This window comes from Apostichopus japonicus, chromosome 7, assembly GCF_037975245.1.
Source record: "Apostichopus japonicus isolate 1M-3 chromosome 7, ASM3797524v1, whole genome shotgun sequence".
NCBI lineage: Eukaryota > Metazoa > Echinodermata > Holothuroidea > Aspidochirotida > Stichopodidae > Apostichopus > Apostichopus japonicus.
Genome location: NC_092567.1, coordinates 25,885,087 through 25,909,118, shown reverse-complemented (window position 1 = coordinate 25,909,118; position 24,032 = coordinate 25,885,087). Strand labels below are relative to the sequence as shown.

Here is a 24,032-nt window from a genome sequence, read left to right as displayed (position 1 = left end):
AATCCGGTGTGAGTTGGTGGAGCTTTAACACTCGGGTTTGGAATGACATTTGTTATTCAGTTATGGAACACTTTGGAAAAACCACCGTATGTTTACATGGACTTTAGGGTCAGTGGTTAGGGTTTTACTCTCACCGATATTTGAATAGTGGTTAGCGAGATCCATATTTTACTTTGGTCAGTCAGTGTAAATTTTGTCTTTACGATTCAGCTTTACAGCTTGCTTGGGTTTTATGGCTCAACTTCTAACACTTTCAACACACCAGTGTCGTCTTTTTGTGTATCTTTTTTTTATATAAAATATTTCCCCAAAATATGAAACAAACATTTTCGGTGACCTACATGGGGGGAGGGGTGCCCCAGGCTCTAAATGGTACACATCACACGGGCGCCGTGTCATACATATCAATTTAGAGTATCTGTCAATGCATGTTGATCTAATTATGCTAAAAGAGTTCACATAGAGTTTGGTCATTTTGTGGCTTATAGAGACAAAAATTTGGGATGGGGCAAGTCTCCGGCCCCCATGACCCCTGGTGGTATATTAGCATCCTGCATAAATTATGTACTTACCATTAATACATTAGCTATACATAATTTGAAATATAAAGCACTGCAGTAAGCTGAAGTTTACCGTAACATACTATTTTAAGGCACATTGTAATTATTTTCTATGATTTTCGTTATTGCATTTTTTCAAAATTTAGATATGGAAACCATGGAAACATTTTTTTCTTGTTTGAATCACTTTGGCCTAACAATTTGTGAAGGTTTTATCTTATACACAAAATATGTACCACGAAACTTAAAACCTAGAGGCTTTTTTTCACCTTCGGCCCATTGTCTATCAGAAGTAACAAGTTAAGTTTGAAACCCATGACTTAATTTGTTTATTTCCTTTCCGATTTGTCGCAAGTTGACAGAATTTTCAACATTAAGAATAATTACCAGCAGATTTCTAACTGTTGGATTTGTTTTGCCACGATTTGGTATGTGAGTGTGGTGGAGTGGGGGAGGGGGGAATGAGGGGGTGAGACACACTGAGTTCCCTTGAAGGGTTAAACGACTAAGACCAGGGATATTTAAAGAGACTGTTAAATGAAGCCACAAGGAGTACATTTGATTATTAGGCATAACCATAATTTAAGTTTTTTGTTGTTGCTTTGTGCTGTCTAGGTTACTTCTTCTTGGAAACTTGTGAACAAAATATTGTCACAAAGTTATGAATAAAAACAAACATGTTCCCAAACTTAAAAACAAAAATTTGAAAAGTGTGCTATTTTTTTTTTTTGCTTATCTTTTTAGTGCTTTTAGCACTATAAAGTACCTTTATATGAATACCGTGGGCAACATGACATCTTACACTGGAAGATGTACAACCTTGGTGTGTAACACATACTCAGTATTCACAAATTTCATCCTGATGTCATAACGCAAGAAGAAGAAAATGATACTCTTTTTCTTCGGTCATATAAAGAGTGAAACATTTATGATATTAACAGCAAAAGTATCAAGTAATTGATCAATCTATCCATTGAAATTAACGTAAATAAAATGATTTATAACAAGCAGATAACAGAAGTCAAACTATTTTAAATGTTTAGTTAAACTAATTAGTTAAACAGTTAAAAGAATTCCTCTCTCCTGACAGAAAGTTAGCGTCGATGATTTCTTAGTCCCACGCATAAAGGTTGTGAAGTCTTATTCCAGATGATGTGAATACGAGTTTCTCTCCTCCGGGCTTTTAAATGGTATGACAGAAGTCCAATGTTATTAAATTTAATAACAAAAATAATAAGCTGGCAAGGTGTTGCCATCACTTCGAACGACTTTATCCGTCTCCTTCGTGAAAGAATGGATATAATACTGGCTGAAACACACATCTGACAGCAGTTCCTTCGTAGATGGATTAATATAAAATTAATGTAGAAGCTAAAAAAAATGTAACGGATTTAAGAATTCTTTTCTTAAAAGATTCATAAATGTAGCTCTCCTCTCCGGACAACGTGGGTGCCAAGAATTTCATTATTGGTTCTAATTGATAATTGAGAATAAGTACATGAGTGCTCCATGTACAACACGTCAAATGGGCGATATAGAACCACCTATCAAAAATAAATATATTGAATCCAATCTTTGACGAAATCTAGACACGTGTTATTGATTTCTCAGTGGATATGTCCTGCAGCTTATATGCTCCGTATGTAACATTAATGTAAATTAATTTCCAGTAAACAGTGTAAAAGCCATGATATATCCATAGCAGGGTAAGCTATAAGTACATATGGAGGTGATTATCTCCCATATATGTATATACACAAACCGCCTACACAGTGAATGCGAAAATGATACCTTTTGCATTTCAAGTAACAACGGCTACTTCTCCTGAAACTGGTATTTCGTTTCTACAACAAGGATAAGGAATGAATGCAAAGAGGAAGAACCCTACAATGTTACCGACCATTCCTCCAGCAACGCCGAGCCCAATCTCTGCACCTGCTATCTTTGCATCTGACCATGGTCCGTACTTTTCATTCAAGGCTTCCAGCAAAGCGACATTCGCGGCTATGGCAAAACTCACAAACAGAGCAGACTGTAACGCAGCCTTCAGTGACGCGCATTTACATGCGCGCGACATTCTCGGGTCTCCATCCATACGAAATCTCTCCCTACGAGAATCACGGCAATAAATCACACCTACCACGAAAATCTGGTACAAAATCTCGGAAACGACCAATAATATGGCGCCGAGCCAATGCTTGTTGTTGCCTGCAACCATCTCTATCGTTTCCGAGAATGAAACGACGATTGCCATATGTAAGACACTTAAAACAATCCTACGGATCCACGCACGCAGTGTTATCTTCAGTTGGTGGAGCTGATTACAGCGATGCAGACCTGTTTTACAATAAGTTGCGAAATGTTCACAATTATCGGAGAATGGACCATATCCAGTGTCTTCTAAGCGGGCTCTAGCTCTCATCAAAACCACTTCAGGAGGATTTAGTTGTTCTACTTCTTTGTGATAATAAGCTTTGTACATCGGACTGTAACAACAGTTTCCACATAGATCCCATTTCTTTCTGGTATTTCTGTGAATGCTTCTTGACCACTCTATCACTTCAATAGAATCATCTGTGACTTCCTCAACGATGGCATGGTGCCAGTATCCCATAATTGGTCGCAACCATGACACGTGATCTCCTGGTTTCAACCCTCCAGTCGTTTCGTTTATATTCTTCCACTGGATATAGTTACCCGTGTCAGAAACCTGCATACAACAGAAGGACGGTACGATATGGTGTGCAACGTGTTGAAATTCATCGATTTCAAGTCGGTTCCTGTTCTCCGTATGTGCAAGCCATTCCTCCTTACAATGAGAACAGAAATATCCCTTCACGTTTCCATCACGATCTATGAACAAAGTGAAATGGGATTAATTTTCATTATTAAATCAGTACCGCCAAAAAATAACAACTAACAGGACTTCTGTATGATTGTGTACTTCTTTGGAGAACCATGAAAGAACTATATAAACAGCCAAGGAGATTTCTTCATAATTGTATGTTCCTATTGAATAACATGAGAGATAAAGAACCAAGCATCATCTTTAATAAACGTAGATGCTAACTTATGCATAACATATGCTCATTATTTCTTATAAACCTTTTTTTTTTGTCTTTCTCCACTTTCGTTTCTTTTTCTTTGATAAAGTTAGGTTTCGACTGGTATTTGCTAACTATTGAAAGCTAAAACAGACAAAGATGTTAATAGACATAACAGGCTTCTTTAACCAGAATAGACGGGTCCACTAATCACGAGAACCGACTATGAGTCCATTTATTCCGAGTCCGAGCCGAGTTTGAGTCCACTTGGTCCGAGTCTGAGTTAAGTCCCAGCCCAGTACAACCGAGGACGAGGGAAGTCCGATTCTTGACTTAATGGGACTTGAGTTCCCCAGAAGTGGGCCTTCCCTTCCCTACCCCTCCCGCAGTCTTAACGTGCTTTTCATAAATGAGAAGTCCCTCCCCACTTTCCCCCACCTCCCTTCTCTAAAAAAGTTCCAGTTTTGTGAGGAAAGAAAGTACCCTTTTGCTATTGATAAATTGAGAGAAATGTAATTAGTAGGTGCCGTCTGGTTGCAAAATATAATTTATATTCAAATACTGGAGTATGTGGTACAGAATACACTTAGCCTGAAAAATTTATCATGACTGTAAAAAGTAATGTTATGAAATTTAAGTCGCTATAGAAAGATCGCCAAGTTACTAAGAAAAACACAGGCCACAGGGGTCAATGGTTCCAGCCACCAGGGTCAATGGTTCCAGCCACAGGGGTCAATGGATCTAGCCACAGGGGTCAATGGTTCTAGCCACAAAGGTCAATGGTTCGAGTCATGGTTCTCCCCACAAGGGTCATAGTTCTCCCCACCAGGGCCAATGGTTCTAGCCACCAGGGCCAATGGTTCTAGCCACCAGGGCCAATGGTTGTAGCCACCAGGGTCAATGGTTCTAGCCACAGGACCAATGGTTCTAGCCACCAGAGTCAATGGTTCTAGCCACCAGAGTCAATGGCTCTAGCCACCAGGATCAATGGTTGTAGCCACCAGGGCAAATGGTTCTAGCCACCAGAGTCAATGGTTCTAGCCACCAGAGTCAATGGTTCTAGCCACCAGGATCAATGGTTGTAGCCACATGGTCAATGGTCATAGCCACAGAGGTCAATGGTTCTAGCCACCAGGGTCAATGGTTCTAGCCACCAGGGTCAATGGTTCTAGCCACAGGGGTCAATGGTTCTAGCCACCAGGGTCAATGGTTCTAGCCACAGGGGTCAATGGTTCTCGTATGCGTTAATTTTATCGTCAGGTTCAGTATATTTTTTTAGTTACTTGATACCTTTGTATTCTCGGATGTTTCCATGGCAACCTATCTTCTCGTGATGCTGCTTTATCTGAAGTCGTTCATCATCCAGCGAGTTTGTTGCCATCGCTTTTTATCAGTCTGTTATTACTTCCACAACTGAAATATAAATGTAAATATATCCATTACAAAAAAGGAATCATTAAATATAAATACATGAATAAAAGTTGGATAAAGTCCACACTTCTTATATGGATTCACCTTAGTGAGTACAAACACCTTATTGTTTGTATAGAATATTGGATTCAGTGTAATACATTTAAAAATAAAAACGCTTGTTGTAGACTTCAATTTGGGTGGAACTCTTGCTTGGTTTGTGGATTCATTTGAGGCAGTATTAGAAATGAAAAATCCAGTTGTTCTGTGAAAGAAAGTGTATTTGATGTCAACAGAGGCCGCAGTGTCTGTAAAACCTAGTAAACACAATAACTCCTAAATTAACGTTTGAAACATGTGTAGGTGCAAACAACAACTTTGTAGATATAAATGATACATAACCAGAAACAACACTTTACCAAATATATCTGATTAACAGGTTGAGAGGAAATGACATTTGAAACTTACAACAAGCCCCCAACTTTTTTCTATGTTTAGAATATAGAGTTCAATGAATTGGGAATTTAATATGACATTTTTCTTGACTTTTGGATAAAAAAATCCTTGAATTAAAGCGGTTACAGTGTTCTGTTCGTCCTATGTAGGCCTACACAACCATGTATTTTACACATTGACTTTCCATTATCTTAGATTAACAGTGCATGCTAACAGGAAGTTAAGCTATAAACAGGCTTATTATTCCTACCAACAGTCTATAGTTAAGACTCAGTGTCAATCAGGTGCGTATCCAGGGGGGGGCGTTGGGGGCGCGCGCCCCCCGGGTAAGAAAAAGAGGAGAGAAAAAAAAAAGAAGAAAAAAGGAAAAAAGAGGGGAAAAAAGAAGAGGAGGAGAGGAAGGAAGAGAAAAGAAAAAGAAGAAAGAGAGAAAAAGGAGAAAAAGAGGGAGTAAAAGAAAAACGCGAAGACACCGGGAAGAGAAAGAGGAACAGTGACATCATTACAGCGCTGAAGGGTAGCCAGTGACGGATCAATGATTTCGTAAAAGTTTGACTCACCCTACCCCTTACACCGACAACTCCATTTTTTGACGTTTCCATTTTCCTCTCTCACTAATGATCTATATATATACTATATATGGTCTATCATAACGCGTGTGTAGAATTGTGCTAACAAACCAACTGTGGCTGGTCTCGAACTCGATCGTGTCGTTGGGGAACATGACGATTTTTGGGATGGGGGCGACCGCCCGCCCCCCCCCCCATTCAGCATTGTTTTAAATGATATCGCTAAGTAATTTCAAAAAAGAAAGTGCTTAGATGCAACTTACAAGGCCTGGGAAGTGTCATTTCCAGCGATCTGGGAGACATTTTCGGCCAAAATTTGCTTGTACGCTTCGCGCTAACAAATGGTCCTGTGTAGTGCCATTTCCAGCGATCTGGGAGGCATTTTCGGCCAAAATTTTCTTGTACGCTTCGCGCCAACCTGTGGTGGCGCTACGCTGAGATAATTTGCCTACAGGCTTCGCCCTCCCTTGGCAAATTCCTCGCTACGCGCCTGTTCGAATTTGTGACGCAAACAGCAGATATCACATCATATCAGTGAGCATGAAAATGGCGTTCCAGGATGAAAAGCCTCAAAACTGTCCGACTTGCCTAAAAAATTAACCCAAAATTTCCGCGCGCTTCGCGCGCGTTCAACGTGTTAATGTCAATATCATATAAGCAAGCATCGGTTAATACATCGCATGCCATCATGTACCGTACGGTCCGTTCAAATTGCGCAGTATACCGCGGGATGCTAATGTAAACAACGACATGTCTCATGTAGATGTATAAAAAGCATGGAGGTCCAATTATGTCAAAACTCTCTTTTACATTAGTAATAGCGAATTAGGGGCTGCACCCCCGCCGCGCAGTGGCGGAGCGTCTATACGGTCAGGGGGCGCATGCCCCCCCCCCCTGACGGACTCAAATGGACTGCTGGCGCGTTTTTCAGCTCTTTACCACTTTTTACTTATTCTAGATTATTGACTTTTTTATTGCGCTCTCATCTACTTATTGACATTTCTCACATTTTGTTGGTGTAATTTGGAGATGACACTGTGACCTATTTATTCTTCGTTTATCTGCAAATTAGCCAGGCCCGGAAAAGGTCATTTCCGGCGATCTAGGGAGTATCTTTACTCAAAAAATTTCTGTACGCTACGCGCCAACCAGTGGTGGCGCTCCGCTTAGATAGTGTTGAAAGCGCCCCTACAGACCATTCTCGCTCCTCCTGACCAATACCCCTATAGCTCCGCCACTTCCGCCGCGTCTCCTACGCCTATGTGTATAGTGTTCGGTTGAAGGAAATATCTGCTATTTTTTCATTTCCTTCAACCAAGTATTATAATAGCCGTTATAACAGGTTTTAATATTTCTACACCAATAAATTAACTGTGTCGGAATTTTCGACAATTTCTGACCAACATTCTGCATCACACTTCCCTCTACTCGTGCAATTTTGACCAGTCTGTTAGGGGTTCAAGGAAGTTTTTCTATATTGGTTGTCTATGGATGAAATTTTGTACAACATTATGGGTATGTTTTCAAGTGAGTTTATTCACGAGAAATGTGAATTTTCAAATTCGGAACAAATATGGGGCATAAAACCTTGAAAAGTGGGGCTGACGGGTATTGTTGGCCGTGACGTAGAATCACCTACAAAAGCAAAGACCCACAGGAGATGCGATCAGGTCGAACATGATGTGTGCCGGGTTGACAATCTTCAAAAAGGTTATGGATGGAAAAAAAAAAACTATTAGGAAATACTTGGTTCTCAGGCAAAAAGTGTACATCTGGTTGGTCATTTCAAGCCCGAGAAGTGCCGTTTCCGGTGATCTGGGGGGTATCAAAATAAGAAATTTTCTTGTACGCTGCGCGCCAACCGATGGTGGCGCTCCGCTTAGATAGTAATTCGCGCCCCCCGGGTTTGAAAATCCTGGATACGCGCCTGTCAATAGTATAGTGAAGAGTTGACAAGTCTGTGTCGAGTATACAGCAAGCCACAGCAACTCGAAACCAGCGTTAGGCTAAGTAGCCTTTACATTATTTATACGATCTGAGGAAATGACACAGCTATTTACCGAGGTCATTTTTCCGACAGATCCTTTGTTGTGTTCCTACTTGAGGCGGTTTCTATTTGCAAGTATATAGTTTGGTCTACAACCACATACATGTAGTTCAGTGGTGGGCATTATAGGCCTGCTTGTTCCTACTGTAATTGTAGTCTAGAAATTATGGTTACGTATGAAACACCATATGTTTCACAATGTCACGAGAAAATACCAGTACATCAATTAAGCAGGAAAAATATCAGCAGGTTATAATGTTCGAATAGCACGTAGAAAGTTGTGTGACATGCTGATATCCACAAGGTCTAAAATGCTGATATTGTTTTTTGACATAAATGGTATTTTGATGTAATTGTATGTATGTATTTTAGATCCTCCTACAAGCAGGAACTCACGAAGAAGCCACCATTGGCTTATCAAAGCCGCAAGCTGACTGAAGTCAGTCTCTTAGATTCATAGCTTAACGTCCATGATTATGAATTGTCAATTGTCAACAACTCTGTAACTGGACGACATACATTAATCTTGGGGTGACTCGAACTCGGGACCTTACGTCATTTGTCGGGACCATATGTAATTAACATATCAATGTCAACAGTGACATGCTGATTTTAAATTGTAACACGCTGATCATATTTAAACATGTTAATATAAGTTCTGAAATTGTGTAACGAATATCACCGCCCATTAACGTCTATAGGGCTTAAAACTAATGACTCAATTGTTTCTCAACCTGTTGCAAAGATATCGATTTTATTCTTCACATGCTGATTTTGAGTAATAACATGTTTATATTACTTCTCATTGAACATTAGAACACTGAACTTATTATTGACATGCTCATATTTATTTATGACATTCTCGTATTTTACCTGCCTTGATATTTCTGACGTTTTCTCCTGACATTGTGGCACAGATGCATGTTCCGTACTAACAGTAATGATTTTCTTGAGTTATGCTGAATATAATTCTGGTAGGTTAACCGACGAACTGATGGAGCTTATTATTTTATTTTTTACTATTAGTTCTTTTTGCTTGGGTGACTGAAAGACACGGCCACTGAAAATGTCTGGCAGTGACCATTGGCCAAACATTTTCTAGAAGGTTTCGTCAGGTTACCTCACCAACTAATCTAGCTCAATTTTGGAGGTGGTGTGCTTTGGGGTGTCTGGCAGACACAACCCACCCCTTGAAATGTCTGGCAGTGGCCATTCATGATACCTGGGACTTGGCCGAACATTTTCCAGTAGGTTTCGTCAAGTTACCCCTCCAGCTGATCTAGCTCTATTGTGGGGATTGGGGTGTTTTGGGGTGTCTGGCAGACACAACCCACCACTTAAAATGTCTGGCAGTGGCCATTCATGATACCTGTGACTTGGCCGAACATTTTCCAGTAGGTTTCGTCAGGTTACCTCTCCAGCTAATCTAGCTCAATTGTGGGTTTGGGGTGTCTGGCAGACACAACCAACCAGTTTAAAATGTCTGGCAGGGGTCATTCATGATACCTGGGATTTGGCCGAACATGTTCCAGTAGGTTTCATCAGGTTACCCCTCCAGCTAATCTAGCTCAGTTTTGGGGTGCCAGTTACATAGGTCTGGCGTTCACAACCCACCACTTAAAATGTCTGACAGTGGCCATTCATGATACCTGTGACTTTACCGAACATTTTCCAGTAGGTGTCTTCAGGTTACCTCTCCAGCTAATCTAGATCAAGTTTTGGCCTCTTTCTCAAAACCCTCCTGACAACACCGACCCGAACAAACCCGGCAGACATCCATTTCCTTATTTGGACATGCCCACAGACCATTGCTGTGTATATAGAAATTGGTAACCTTCCATCAAGGCTGCCCCCCTGGCTCCCGAACAAGTTCTCCGTATATTGCATTCCGTATTGTGTGTCAGCTCTTATCTTACCATGTTACCGGCGTTTACAAAATAGATGCCAAAGATATATAATAGACATTTAAAGCATGCATAAAATACAACAGAGAGCATAAATGTATAAGATACATTTAAAGTTTGCATAAACTGCAACGTCTAGCAGATTGACTGCACGACAGGAGTTACATACCATGGATCGCTGTAGGTACAATCTGTAACACTTACAATAAATGGAGTTACTGTAATGTAAAATATCATGTTTTTAGATGTTACCAAAGTCAGTTCAACGCAGCAGCAACTGGGAAATATCCAACCCTTGTCAAAATGTAAGATTGGCGATACTCGTCAACTCGACAAAACATACAAATGAAATAATTATTTAGTTCTACAACTCGAATCTCCCTTCAGAAGCAACTGGATATATACGGTACCGTATTTGTGTATGCGTTGCTGCTGCTTCTAGAAGTAACATCAAATAAACATGACCTCGTCAAAAACTGATGCCATGAAACAAATAACACACTGGACGAAGCGGTCATTATTAATGTCAGTATTACTAATAATCTGTTTCCGAAAATTTTATTTTTCTTAGACAAAGTTCATCATGTAAATATTACAGTAAATAGATGTAAGTAAATAATTCTACATTCATGTTGAAAATTTAGCCCAAGCTAAAGAAAAGGTAAACTGCACGAAATGACGTAATATGAATAAAAATAATAAAAATAATAAAACTAATACTGAAACTGTGCAGTAACTAGCTTCAAAATGAGTTCTTAATCAATGCAAGAAATCCAGTGCACGTAATAATTAACAAATATTTCAGAGAAAATATTCAAAATAGGAAGAAAAACTTCTGAATTTAACGAGCGATGTTTGGATTTCAGTCTGTGTTTCGAAAATGATGATTATTACAGGGTTACAGGTTTTTAGTAAAGTTTGAGTCTTAGTTCTTGTTAACTTGACTTTAGGTGGTTACACTCTCAGTCTTGGTTAGAAACTAGATGAAGTTCAGTTCAGTTTATTTAAGGGGGGGGGGTGTTTGTTTGTTTTGTTTTTACATAAAACTTAACAAACATCGTTTAGTAGGAGCATGCAGTGTACAAGTGGAAGTGAGAAAAATCCCTAGAATATACTAGAACAAGAAAAAAAAAAGTAAACGTAAGTGAGACAGTAAAAATAATAATAATAATCATAATAATAATAATTAAACCACCTCCTCCTCCTCACCCACGAGAAAAAGAAACTATTTAAACAAGTAATAGGTTTACATTTGTGTACGTTCAGAGAGGTGTAGCCAAGAAATTACTTGCAATATACTACTCTACAACTACTACTACGGGATAAAGGAGAAAGTTGTTAATTTCTGTCTATTGAAAGGGAGGAGAGGAGAAGAGAGGAGGGTGCGATTTCTTGTTAGAGAATCATGACATGGTGACCTAACAAACATTTCTTCGATATCACGTGAAAGATTTATGTTGATGGTCCCTCTAATTACATAATTAAAGAGGTTATGTAGTGGTGGATTTTTATGTCTTGGAATGGTTTTCTACATTATAAAAACACCATCCATGCACAACTTTCCGTAAATGCGGCTTCAAACGCCAGAAATTCGCTGTCAAAGCATTCCCTAGAGACCTCTCAAGCTGCCACTTGAAAAAAATTCAAAGCTGCCCACCGCAGTTCATCTGACGTCATCATAGGAACATTACAGCCAAAGCCCACTCCCCGCTGTTTACCGATACGGCGTTATACAGTTTACTACATGCGATCACAAGACTCTTCTCATCAATTGAAAATGTCGTCTCCCGAATCTTCCGATTCCGAGGAAATGGGACTTCACCTCTTTGTCAGGGGGTCGATCAAAATAACACTCTTAGTTGTACTACTTAAGGAATCTCTAGTTATGTAACTGCAGTATCTCATTTGCATAAATGTGTGTGTAACAATAGACTAAATATTAGTAGTCGTACCTTTAAATTCCTTGGGCGGTTTTTGGAATGTTGCCTCTGTGGAATATTAAGCATAGAGATACTCACTTCGCTCACTGACATCCCGCTGTAGAGATTGGGAGACGATTTGGTCGGGGACCAGCACAGTAAAAAAGTTATAATTTTTGAAAGTGAAGTCAACGTATATTGTGAAAGTCAACGTATTGGTAAAGCCAACGTATTGTGAGAGTCAACGTATTTTGAAAGTCAACGTATAGTGAAAGTCAACGCATTGCGTGAACCAGGTTTTGGATTGGAGCTGTGACCTGTAAGTTTGTTTAATAAATTATTATACTATGTCACGGGGTATTAGAATTCGTGTATATCAATTTGCCGGGGATTAAATATTTCGTGTTTATAAAGTCAAGGGAAATTAAAATTTGCGTTAATTGCTTTATGAGAAAATAAATTTGCGAACGAAAAGGAAGGGACAAATTTAGAAAGTAATTTATAAAAGTAAAATTGGCTTCTTTCACATAAAATGTGTATAATGTTATTTAAACTCTTGACATGTGTAAATTCAAGTTATTAGAAATTAACGAGTTTAAAATCTGTCGTTAAACATGTGAATTAATTTTTAGGAAGTTATTCGGCAACAGAAATTTTGCGATATGTATTTATGTTTTAATCCTTCAAAAAGAGTGTGCTGTCATGCGTATTACTATATGAAAATGTTAATACTGGAATAGGGTTCGAAGGAATTAGAGATTAGACAAATTCTTCCTTTTTAATTCATAGGGTGGTAGCTTGTGACCTGAGAATTAGGTCAAGCATTGACTGAGAGGCGACATGCGATGTTCCTTTCGATTGCCTGAGAGGCAGAGATAGAGTCGTTATCCTGGAACTGGAGAGAAAGCCGTTTCGAGCCTAACCTGCATTATTCGTATTATTATTATTCATTTGTATTTCTAAGTATTATTGTAGGAGACCTCAAGTAACTTATGGTTCCATTTAATAAAGTAAATTTTTGTGTTTAAAACTCGTATCGCTTCTTTTATCGATTCTATGTGTCAGACCTGCACCTGTTCCAAGGACCCTGTTTAGGGGGACCTTGTGACACTCTTCACCTCTCAATCATAACAAAACGCGTTTTACCGCAAAAGAAAACTTGCAGATCTAGTATTGATTGCTCTAAAACCAACTGGATTTAAGTTTTGTGCATCAAGGAGGCCTTGTCTATGGTAATAACAAGTAATTTGGCAATAGTATAGGCCCACAGGCACTCGTAACGTTGTTTATTTGTAGTGTTTTGAACGAGTCGTGTTCAAATTCTTCAATTTCTGTTATCTTTTGGAAAAGCGTGCAGGTGAAATCCGTCTTTACTTGTGGTGGAGCAACCTGCAACCACATATCGGCCCGTGGACTGTTACGTGGAAACAAAACTCCAAACACCAAATGTCAGTTACTACGGAGCACTGCAACAGTGTAATGTTGTGTCTTCTTAGACGTTTAAGAATGTAAACATAGCGTCACGGAAGAGAGCTGAGTTCCTCGACTGACGTCACGCCGCATTACTGTAAATACAACAACTTTTAGAAAGTTTTTATTACCCTCGAATTTTGATCGTTTATTCCTCGAGGATGGAAGCTTCGTTTGACACAAATTGCGTATCATTGGAATGCTACGAGTGTGCAGAATACAATGATAAAGAAAACATTTTTCAATTTCATAACCTCTTTAAATTAATAATCCGAAAATAGAAAATGCTACGTGACATGACTTGACGGTGTCTTTGAGTTGATCAATCCTCCTTCCCATCGTAGTCATAGGCAATACCGGACGTAATTTATGGATCAATAAATATGGAAGAGGTTTCAAATTAGGGGACATAGGACAGTGCATTCTTTATTGGCAATAGCGGGTTAACACCTAGCAGCTTCGTCGCTGCCAGACACCCCCCCCCCCCCCATTGCATTGACGAAAACTTGCGTTACCTGTTACTGTAGGTGTTAAAAAACTACAGTAACCATATAAAGTAAAGAAGTGGTTGATTATTATTTTATTGTGATTATTTGTCTATATTTTAAACAGTGTTTCGGCAACATGGATAGGGATAAAATGAAAATAAGAAAAATCCTAATATGTTCCCTATCATCCCACCCGCTAATCCATACAAAATCTCAAACCATGTGTTCTTTGCTACAGACCATATTGTTTTTCCCCGTACGTGATTCATCAATGGAACGCTTGCAGCAATAGCAAATAACACCAACATTACAGACTGTGCGGAAGCTTTAAGTGCAGCAAAACGCAAAGCTCGATTTATGTCATTGAAATCAGTTTGTTTGGAATCATGACGCCACATAACAGTGATTTCCATAATCAAATATGCCGACTCAGAAAGGACCAGGCACAAAATACCGACCCAATTATTGCCTTTGCTAGCAGATTCGATCCCTTCCGAGATAGACATTACAATTAGCACATGGAAAAAAATCGCCACAATCTTACGGATCCAGGCTTGCACTGATACTTTAAGTTGAAACACTTGATTGGAGCGAGATATTCCGGTCTTACAGTGAGATGCAAAATGCTCACAATTATCGGAAAATAAACTATAATCAGTTTCATGTAAGCGTGCTTTAGCTCTCTCCAAAACCACTTCAGGAGGATGTTGTTGTTCTACTTCTTTTGGATAATAAGCCTTGTACATCGGACTGTAACAACAGTTTCCACACAGATCCCATTCCTTTCTTGTTCTTCTGACAATGCTACAACATGAATGAACGCCACTCGACCACTCTATCACGTTAATATAATCATCTGTTACTTCCTCAACGATGGCATGGTGCCAGTATCCCAGAAATGGTCTCAACCATGCCACGTGATCTCCTGGTTTCAACCCTCCAGCCGCTTCGTTTATATTCTTCCACTTGATATAGCTACCAGTATCCGAAATCTGCATACAACAGAAGTACGTTAGGTCTCCAACAGCCATTCTTCCTTGAAGTGGAAATAGTGATATCCTTTAACATTTGCTCCTTCTGCGGGAAAATGAGACATTTCATTTGTTTACGGTCAAATATGTAACTTCAATTATGCTTAGTTTTGAATATTTTGTTAACATCAGCTATATCACACCATTTAGGTGTCACAAACACCTGACAATATCTCTCAAAATACTCACCGTACACAATGGTTCCTAAATAGATATACGCTAAATTAGCTACCGAAGTAAAATGTTCTTTTTACCGATAAGCTTCATTGTAGACAGTTGTCAATATAAGTGTTAAATATCCCTAAATCAATATGATTTGACAATTGAGATGGATAACGAATACAGTAACATAGTAACAATTCATCTTGCATGCCTCGCCTGGACCACCGTATGAAACAGATAGCGGACTTTGTTAAGAAAAATCACCTAAGATAGAGTCTGGGGACGAAATCCACATAACTTGATCCACTCTCAACCCCAATCCCGTTACACAGAGACTGTAACCGTGTGATCATGACAATGTTATGTAAAGTGAGTATCACGAGTCTATTGGACAGGGAATACATACTCATAGGGCGTAGGAGCCCAATTAGATTGGGGCTGTAACGATCTGCCCGAAAATGTAACCGATATGGAAAAGTGTACTGGTGAGAACCCCTCGTCTTTGAGAATTTGTTTAACCCAATTAAGAGTACTTTAATTCATAATGGTGATACCATTGGAAGTAAATTTATATCAAAGAATTTTCACTTTTTAGGTTAGTCTGCCATTATGTTTCTGTATAATAGTGCCACCAGATTAGGCTGGCAAGCAGAACATTAGTCTAATTACCTGATGCTGAGTTCTATACGGAACTACTGACTCTCATCAAACATGATTATTGCTGCTTATTTTGTTGTTGTTGCTGTGCCCCAAACAGTATCTACATATCGCAAGTATTTTCACAGAACTATCTTGTTGTTGGCTGCAGCCCCCCCCCCACCCCAAACCCTCTCCTCCCCCTCCTACGTATATGTAGATATTGTATATGATCTTGATTAAAATATTGATGTGATAGGGATGGAGAAAGAACGAAGTATTGAGGTCTATTGAAGCCTGTAATGTTGATTTTGTTTCTACCCATTGATGCAATGACAATATGATCGGACGAATTACACCTCACTGGTTAGAATGTGGTGAATGATATAATGTGCACTATCAAACACAAGATCACATGGGATTAACCAAAAGACATACACCATACCTTTATATCGTTTGATTTTCACCTCCAAACATCTGTATTTTTTGGTGGTGAATTTTATTCAACTTGTTCATCAACCAGTGAAGTGCTCGACATATTGTAACTTGAGAATAAAACAATCTAACTATTAAACATGTGACAGCGAAACGTGACAATTGTTAACATGTGACATTGACAATGTGCCAATTGGTAACGTTGTAATGTAGATTGATTTGTTTTGTTCTTTAGCTAAGAGAAATCTACTGTCTGTAGAAGCAATATCCTAACAATTATAATAGGTCCAAGCCCCCTCTGGCACAGCTCTCTGAGTCCTCCTTTCCCCCAATTATTAAATTATTCTCCTCTCATTTGATTTAAATAACATGTTTAATGTTTGTTTTCTTCACCGATAGCTCATCTGTCAAGGAACAGCATAATCATGTTTTTACTCAGTCAGTGTCAATTACGTAATAATATCGTCATCATCACTATCATTATGCACTTTTCATTACAGAATATTGCGCAGCACTTTGCACGAGAAGTGGGACAAATTCTTCAAAACCAGAAACGAAAATGCAAGCTACATCAAGTAATAAAACAGTCACAACAAATACAATAGTATATGAATTAAGGAAATTTTAGTAAAACAGAATACAACATATCAGTTGTTAAATTACGTGATAAAAAGATGAGTTTTCAGTAAATTAATCAATCAAATGTGGGTTTACGAGAAAGTTTGACAGCAGGGCGTTCCATATGCGTGGTTCTCAAATGTCAAACTCTATGTTGCTATGTAGAAGTTTATAAGCGAAGAATACAATATAAGGAAATAAGGAATAATACGATTGTAACAAAATCAATGTGAAACTTCATGTTCCTTACACATATTTTTGCGAGCGTTCACACACGGGTACTTACTTTTAGCTATACAAACTAGAAAGACTCTTGTATTGCCTGGAGGACTTGAACGGTTTATGATCCTAGCTAATAGACGATACCATACAAAATTAGCTGAGATAAAAATATCATTGAAGATTTTACAAAGAAAACTGATACGTACAGATTTAATTCGACGTCAGAGGCAACATTGGTTGATATTTCGTCCATGAATATGATAAGCATCAAGGGCGTAGGAACCGGGGGGCTGGGGGGGGGGGGGCGTCAGCCCCCCAGTAAAAAATGTGGAGGGGCGGAAGTATCATTCCGCCCCCCGCTCCGCAAGTCAGAAAACCCCTTTTTCATTTCCAAATGAGAAAAAAAATCTCATTTGGAGCACCAAATTGCATCTAAGGCCAGGTGAAAATACAAAATTAAGTTTACAAAATGGAGTGGGTGTTGAAGTGTGCTATATTGCACCAAATTGCATCTGAGGCCACCTGGAAATGCAAAAAATTCCAAAGGGGAGGGGGATACCCCCTCCCCTTAGACCCCTCCCCAGGCCGGCCATCAGTCTTCAGTCCCCCCCACTCAAAAGTACCTTCCTACGCCACTGATAAGCATGCAGTGTTGCTTGAACTTATTGCTTCCCACTATTGACAGAGAATAACGGCTGTTCACCTGGACCACAACCTTTAAAACTCATAGTGTTGTTTACTCTAAGGTGGTGTTTACTTTAAGACTAAGTGTTTACCCTAAGACTCGGACTTTAGCTCCATCTGTTTTTAAAGCTCCCCCAACAATTGATTGCTGATGACTGCGTCACCACCACAGTATGAGAGGTAGCACACGCCATATATTTGCCGCAATTCACTTCCAAACTGATAATGACAAGAACAATTGTGTGACTGCATCCGATCCGGTAGGTCATTGTTCAATGATTTTACTTATTTTTCTCGAGGTTTCTGATATTTTTGACCAGTTAAAAGAGGGGACGATTTACAAGGGCCATACAATTCAAAGCTTTGACTAATTGTGTGCAGCAATTGAATGAAGTAATGAACTTATTTACCTTACAATACGGTACGACTTTCATTATATTTTTATTTGTATATATATACATATAAATATGTTCCTTCTTGTGGCGATTTCTATTTGCAAGTATATAGTTTGGTATACAATCACATACATGTAGTTCAGTGGTGGGCATTTATAGGCCTGCTCGTTTCCTAATTTAGTCTAGAATCTGTCGTTACGTACGGAACACCATATGTTTCACAATGTCATGAAAAAATAGCAGTTTATCAATTAAGCAGGAAACATATCAGCATGTTATAATGTTTGAATAGCACGTAGAAAGTTGTGTGACATGCTGATATCCACAAGGTCTAAAATGATGATATTGTTTTCTGACATACATGGTATTTTAGTTTAACATCATTAATGTCGACAGTGACATAGTGAGCGTATAACCCTTGCCGTCGTTCCTAATAACTATAAGTTACAGCAACGACGTACAGCCACTTGATACCATCTCTCTAACTTTACTAGGTTCTCTAAAATTTTGTTCGTTTGTAAATATCGAACTCCGGTAGCTGATAAAGAAATATGTCAAACAATTAGTTCTCACGGTGCGCCATGCATGCACTGAAAACTTAAATTGGTTCACCGACTAACATAACGTTAGTCCATCTGGTGCCTCTCCCGACTAACATAGCCTTGGTCAGTTGCTATACCGACTAATTTATTCCTTAGTCAGTTGGATTTCTTAGTCGGTCATCTTAGTCCGTCAGCTTAGTCGATCAACAATTTCTTAGTCGGTAAATGTGTATTAGCCAGTTACATTAGTTGGTGACATTAGTCGGTCTTTACCGACTAATTTATATGAGCCACCGACTAGTTTATAGCAGGTTTTACATTAGTCAGGATGGTGCCTCTCCCGACTAACCTTTCTGAGTCCGTATCGACTGACTAGTTGCACCGACTAGATTCACTGAAAGAATTAAACCCGACTAGTTTCACTGACTAGCATCACTGAAAGAAAAGAGAGAAGAAGAAACACAAATAATGTGTACGTTGGCAGTATTTATTTCTGATAAAACTTCTGATGTCTACAAAAGGCTGACTTTCGACAGATAGAGAAGAAATCACTGTAAATAATATCTGAAAATCTGATTTTTTTTCCAACAAAGTTAAGACAAGTTAATGGATCAAACATGAATCGCAAAAGTATAGCACTGCACAATAATGCAAAGTTGAATCTTGGGCAAGGGTTCCTCATGACTTTCCTTTTAAAGTGGTACCCCAAATCGACACCAGTTAAGTCTTCACGAACAAAGAGTGTTTCTCTTAACTACAAATGGCCTCCCACTTGTCTTCAGGAAGCCAAAATCTGCACCATTATTGACCTGTGAACAGAAAATATGATATACGTGTAAGCACAGATACAGATATAGCACATGATAACTCACATTATCATAAACATACATTTACATTAAAATTTTATAACATATTGGGAGGTATACATTTAAATCTAGGTCCCTCAAATTATAAGCCAGGAATAGCAGCTTTACCAAATTATTATTACCTTTGCACAGCATAACACCAAGTTATTTCTCAAAGCTTAATAATTATGTTAATCATGTTAATAATGATCCCAATAGACTGGGATCCCAGAGGGTTTGGTTAGCTGGGAAGGTAACCAATTGCCTTGTACATCACAATGTTCACAGTGCATTCCTGTATATGAAACCAGACGACTGGCAACCGACTGTGGTGAGTGTGGCTGGGAGAGCAATTTTAAAGTCACCTGATAGCTAACCTAGATCAGTTTTCATAGTAACCACATCAAAGTAAGTACAATATGTCAGGTATGGCCCCAAGAGCAACAAACGGCCATTGCCAGTAATTATTGGTGGTGGGGTACCCCTGCCAGTGATCTATATTTGACCCCTCAAGGCTGACCTAGGTCAGCTCATGAGGTAACCACTTGAAACCTACTGGAAAATGTTGGTTAGGGCTTCAGATACAACTACTGGAAAATTATTAACAGGATTCTATATGTAAGGGATGGGTGGACTCTGGCAGTGGTGGCCCACCAATATAAAATACTGGAAATGCCCATCCTTACATATGAAGTGATACCTATCATTTTCCTGTAGGTTTCAACTGGTCAAATCATGAGCTCACCTAGGTCAATGAGGGGATGGGCATATTGGGGGTCTACTGGCAGGGGTACCCCATCAATAAAAATTAATGGCAATGCCCATCCCTTGTATCTGAAGTCCTAACCAACATTTCCAGTAGGTTTCAAGTGGTTACCTCATGAGCTGACCTACGTCAGCCGTGAGGGGTCAATTATAGATCACTGGCAGGGGTACCCCACCACCAATAATTACTGGCAATGGCCATTTGTTGCTCTTGGGGCCATACCTGACACATTGTTCTTACTTTGATGTGGTTACCATGAAAGCTGCTCTAGGTTAGCTATTAGGTGACTTTAAAATTGCTCTCCCAGCCACATCCACCACAGTCGGTTTGCCAGTCGTCAGGTTTCATATACAGGAATGCATTGTGAACATTGTGATGTACCAGGCAATTGGTTACCTTCCCAGCTAACCAAACCCTCTGGACTCCCGCTCTACAGATCAGTGAAAATTTGACCAAACTTATGAAGCTTGCACGTAAATGATAAACTAGACTGTTTTTTTTTTTAAAACAGGTTATGAAAAGTATCTTAAATATCATTAAACAGTTGGGTACAATAGTTAAACTCACTCTTCCATCTTTTTTCTCTATGGTACTTGTTCCTTTGCTTTTTGGACTCTTGGATAAACTCTTTTGTTTTGCGAAGGGTACCAATATATCATCTTAAACATGTCTTCAAGCCATATATAACACAGTTCTCCTCTTCTGTTGTTGCCTCCACACTGGTGTCGTACATCACAGGAAAGCTCACCCTTGACTTAGATATTTGGCTTTTCAATTCCTGCTGGAAAAAAGAAACAGCAAAGTATTCATCATTTGAAAAAAAAAATAAAATAAAGTTGTCACCACAAAGTTATGTGAGATTTGCTTCCACTATAGTCTCAAAAAAACAATCCCAAAGTTTGAAGCAGACTGTATAAAGCTGAAAATTTGAACGAGAGTGTCATCACCATTGCAACCAGAATCAAATGCCCAGAATACAGAGATAATAAAACATGGGCTAAATCTTTGTTTGTTTTTATGATCTTTAAAAATATAAAATTTTAGAAACAGAAATGCACTGAGCCAACTTATTTATAGGCCTAATCGTTTTTAGTTGTTATTTTGCTTGCTCACATAACAAGCCTGTTTAGACCTAGGCTAGAGGAGAATCAGTACTTTGTTACACTAAGTTTGTCTACGGTCGTTTTGATTTAGTCTTACTAGTAGTACTAAAGTATATAATGGACCGGCGAAGACTAGAGAATACCCAGAGTTTTAGCAACTGCGTTTAACTGTATCATCTGATCTATTATTTACGCCAATGAGTTTCATTCAATCTAGGATCAAAAAGAGAAAACTAATTAATCTTAACCTTTAAACTTTGCTACTAAACAGATATGCTTGAATTACAAATAAATGTCAAAAAAACATCATAATCTAAGAATCGATGCATATACATACACATAAACAGAATAATTTGAATTCGCGCAAGTGAACCCTGCACTACATTGGACAGTAAAAAAACGTGCAATTAGTCCAAACTAAACATACTAAATTTTCCGTTACTTCTACATAAAATATCAATACAAATACAACAACTTACTCTTTTGGCAGTATACTAAAAGCACATGTTATAATAACTTCAGACTATCAAGCTTTCCTGAGAAAAAAACGGTTAATACTTCTTACAGTAAGCAAGTCGACCGTGAAGGAATGTCGCAATTGTTTCCTGGGCGTGACCGGAAATTAAATACTAAAAAATGATAAATGAAAAGGTTAAATAGAACTGAAGCGTGCATCCTGACTGCTCGCAACATATAATACCGTTGACTAGCCAACATAATGTGTTCAGCCGACTGTGACTGTACGTTTGAAGGTCTAGCCTTGCTTATTCAATATCACAAAGCCTACCCATTTAGATTCACATGGGAAATTATAGGAAATCTTTACCAAATGAGTGTAGACTTCAAATAAACTATTGAGCCTTATAGTTCCAGCATTTGTTTGGGAATAAATTAGAAGATTATGTGCCACTGTTCAATCTAGCCCAATACGTACACACATAACACATTGTTAATTGGTGTTTAGAATGCACACTTTAGTGTTGAGAATGCACTGCAGTACCCAGTAGAAGCCTATAGGCTACTCACTGTCATTGCACTTGTGTATTGCGAAACGCCAACGTGACAACGGTAGCGTTACACTAACCATAATACAGTACTAGTGCCAGTGGCCTAACAATTAACTTTAATTTTACCTTCTAGTTAAAGGAATAACAGGTAGGCCGATGATGCAGTTAATACCTCCATTCTTCTAAAGACCTTCTTGGGTGATTTACGGTTGAAAGTTGCTTAGAGTGATCGTATGAAACTATGCCAAGCCCAGCAAGCTGCCGTTGCCTCTCGGTTTCCAAATTGAAGTGAATCGAATTGGGTTAAAATACATTAGTCCGTCGACACCGACTAAGCTACGATTATGGCGTAAATCGGGTGTCCGTATCGTTCTTAGTCCATGGGTTAAAATACCTTAGTCCGTCGCCACCGACTAAGCTGCGATTATATTTTCCTTAGTCAGTGTAAACTAACTAAGAAGCAGCGATGAAACGAAGATTTTTGCTAGTCCGGGTGCATTGACTAACGTTAAAGACTAATTTAACGTTAGTCCGTGGCAATATTGACTAGCTTATTTTTTCAGTGTGGAGATTCTTACATTAACAACCAGTATCAAGAGTAATGGAGAGTCCTGTGAGACGCCACAGAGACCTAAGGCGATTAACTGGAGTGGGGAGAAGGGGGGGGTGGGGGTCAGTGCCACAAGGATGTACTCCCTGATCCTTGTCCCACTCTTGTCAGGTCTGGTAGCCTATACAGTTACCTAATATCCGCACAAGCTGAATAAAGGCATCTTAACATGTGAGAAACGGTCGTTATACTGTTCCCAGGCTCCTTTCACCTCATTTTTAACTTCCTTTTCAGTAAAACCCCTCCCCAATCTGCACCCAACCGCCCACTCCCCCACTCCCCCATACATACACAAATAATGTAGCCATATATGCTGTGGTCATGGATAACTTACCTCAACAAAAATAGAAAGCGCGACTCGTCGTTTTACACTCAAATGTCTGCCTGGTTGACTTCTCAAAGGTACGTACAGTGAATCTGATCCCTTTACATACTGACATTGATGACAGCAATATTGGGAGTGGTATTCTGTCTTATCTTCACACTATGTATGTAACATACAAGAAGTGTGCTCGATATAAATGCGAAAGCCAACGCCAAAGTTATCACGTGGTTGTTATCCTCGCTCATCGAAAGGTCACGCGTTGTGTGTACTTAATGTTGCGGCAAACAATAAGCAAATTGAACCACAATCACTTTGAACCCCGAAATTAAATTAACAAAGGAAATTGTTCGTAAACAACCCATGCTCAGTGACGTAGTTGAAGGTTTCTGAATGATCGACAAGAGGAAGTGGGAGTTAGTTGGCTGAATTCCAAATGATGGATTTGATGGCTAAATTTACAAAATGTAAGAGGATGTTATATCAACTGACTTCCTCTAGTGAATTGATATGAATGTTTATGTTAGAAATATCAGTTTTTGACTGTAGGAGGTTTCTTTCAACAGCAGGCATTTGGAGTTGGGCCAAAAGTTTAACAGCTAGAAATGTTACCTTATTTCGACGATAATATCATAGACTATGGGTGGAGTGACTCTATCGTGTTGTTTCGTAGTCCCGATTTGTGCATAACATAAACTCTTCACTAAAGCATGAGAAAAATAAACATTATTCATAATCAAAAATATTTCCATGTTTCGTGTATCTAAATGTGAAGAAATTAATAAAA

At 38.9% G+C, this 24,032-nt stretch overlaps 2 protein-coding genes across 7 annotated transcripts in view; both read right to left on the bottom strand.

Annotated features, from left to right (window-relative positions):
* Window positions 1-1,509: 1,509 nt before the first annotated feature.
* The window catches only part of LOC139969901 (uncharacterized), a 90,162-nt gene continuing 67,639 nt past the window's right edge, over window positions 1,510-24,032 (bottom strand). Inside the window, exons 1-3 of one of the 3 annotated variants that reach the window (XM_071975283.1) lie at window positions 8,960-9,032; window positions 4,895-5,017; window positions 1,510-3,413 (exon numbers count right to left, since the gene is read on the bottom strand). In XM_071975283.1, the coding sequence (XP_071831384.1) occupies window positions 2,362-3,413; window positions 4,895-4,985 (1,143 nt within the window). In that variant the 5' untranslated portion in view covers window positions 4,986-5,017; window positions 8,960-9,032 and the 3' untranslated portion in view covers window positions 1,510-2,361. Of the gene's footprint in view, window positions 3,414-4,894; window positions 5,018-8,959; window positions 9,033-24,032 lie in introns of those variants that run through there. The other 2 variants (XM_071975285.1, XM_071975282.1) reach the window with 2 other exon arrangements.
* On the bottom strand, window positions 10,414-23,463 carry LOC139969898 (uncharacterized). Of its 4 annotated transcripts, none has more exons than XR_011793821.1 (4): window positions 23,258-23,463; window positions 17,748-17,874; window positions 13,028-14,944; window positions 10,414-11,812 (listed from the first exon to the last, which is right to left on the bottom strand). XR_011793821.1 is itself a non-coding variant. In XM_071975277.1 (2 exons), the coding sequence occupies exon 2, from the start codon at window positions 14,896-14,898 to the stop codon at window positions 13,984-13,986; it is 915 nt and encodes a 304-aa protein (XP_071831378.1). In that variant the 5' UTR covers window positions 14,899-14,944; window positions 23,258-23,461; the 3' UTR covers window positions 12,221-13,983. The 4 variants fall into 4 exon arrangements, 1 of the variants encoding a protein (XP_071831378.1); XR_011793820.1 differs by lacking the exons at window positions 17,748-17,874; window positions 23,258-23,463 and adding exons at window positions 17,178-17,239; window positions 17,618-17,696 and having other exon boundaries at window positions 10,415-11,812; XR_011793819.1 differs by lacking the exon at window positions 17,748-17,874 and having other exon boundaries at window positions 10,416-11,812; window positions 23,258-23,461.

What these genes read in the sequence shown, in the direction of transcription:
- LOC139969898 (XM_071975277.1), bottom strand. Translation starts at nt 14,898, where the DNA reads ATGGCTGTTGGAGACCTAACGTACTTCTGTTGTATGCAGATTTCGGAT.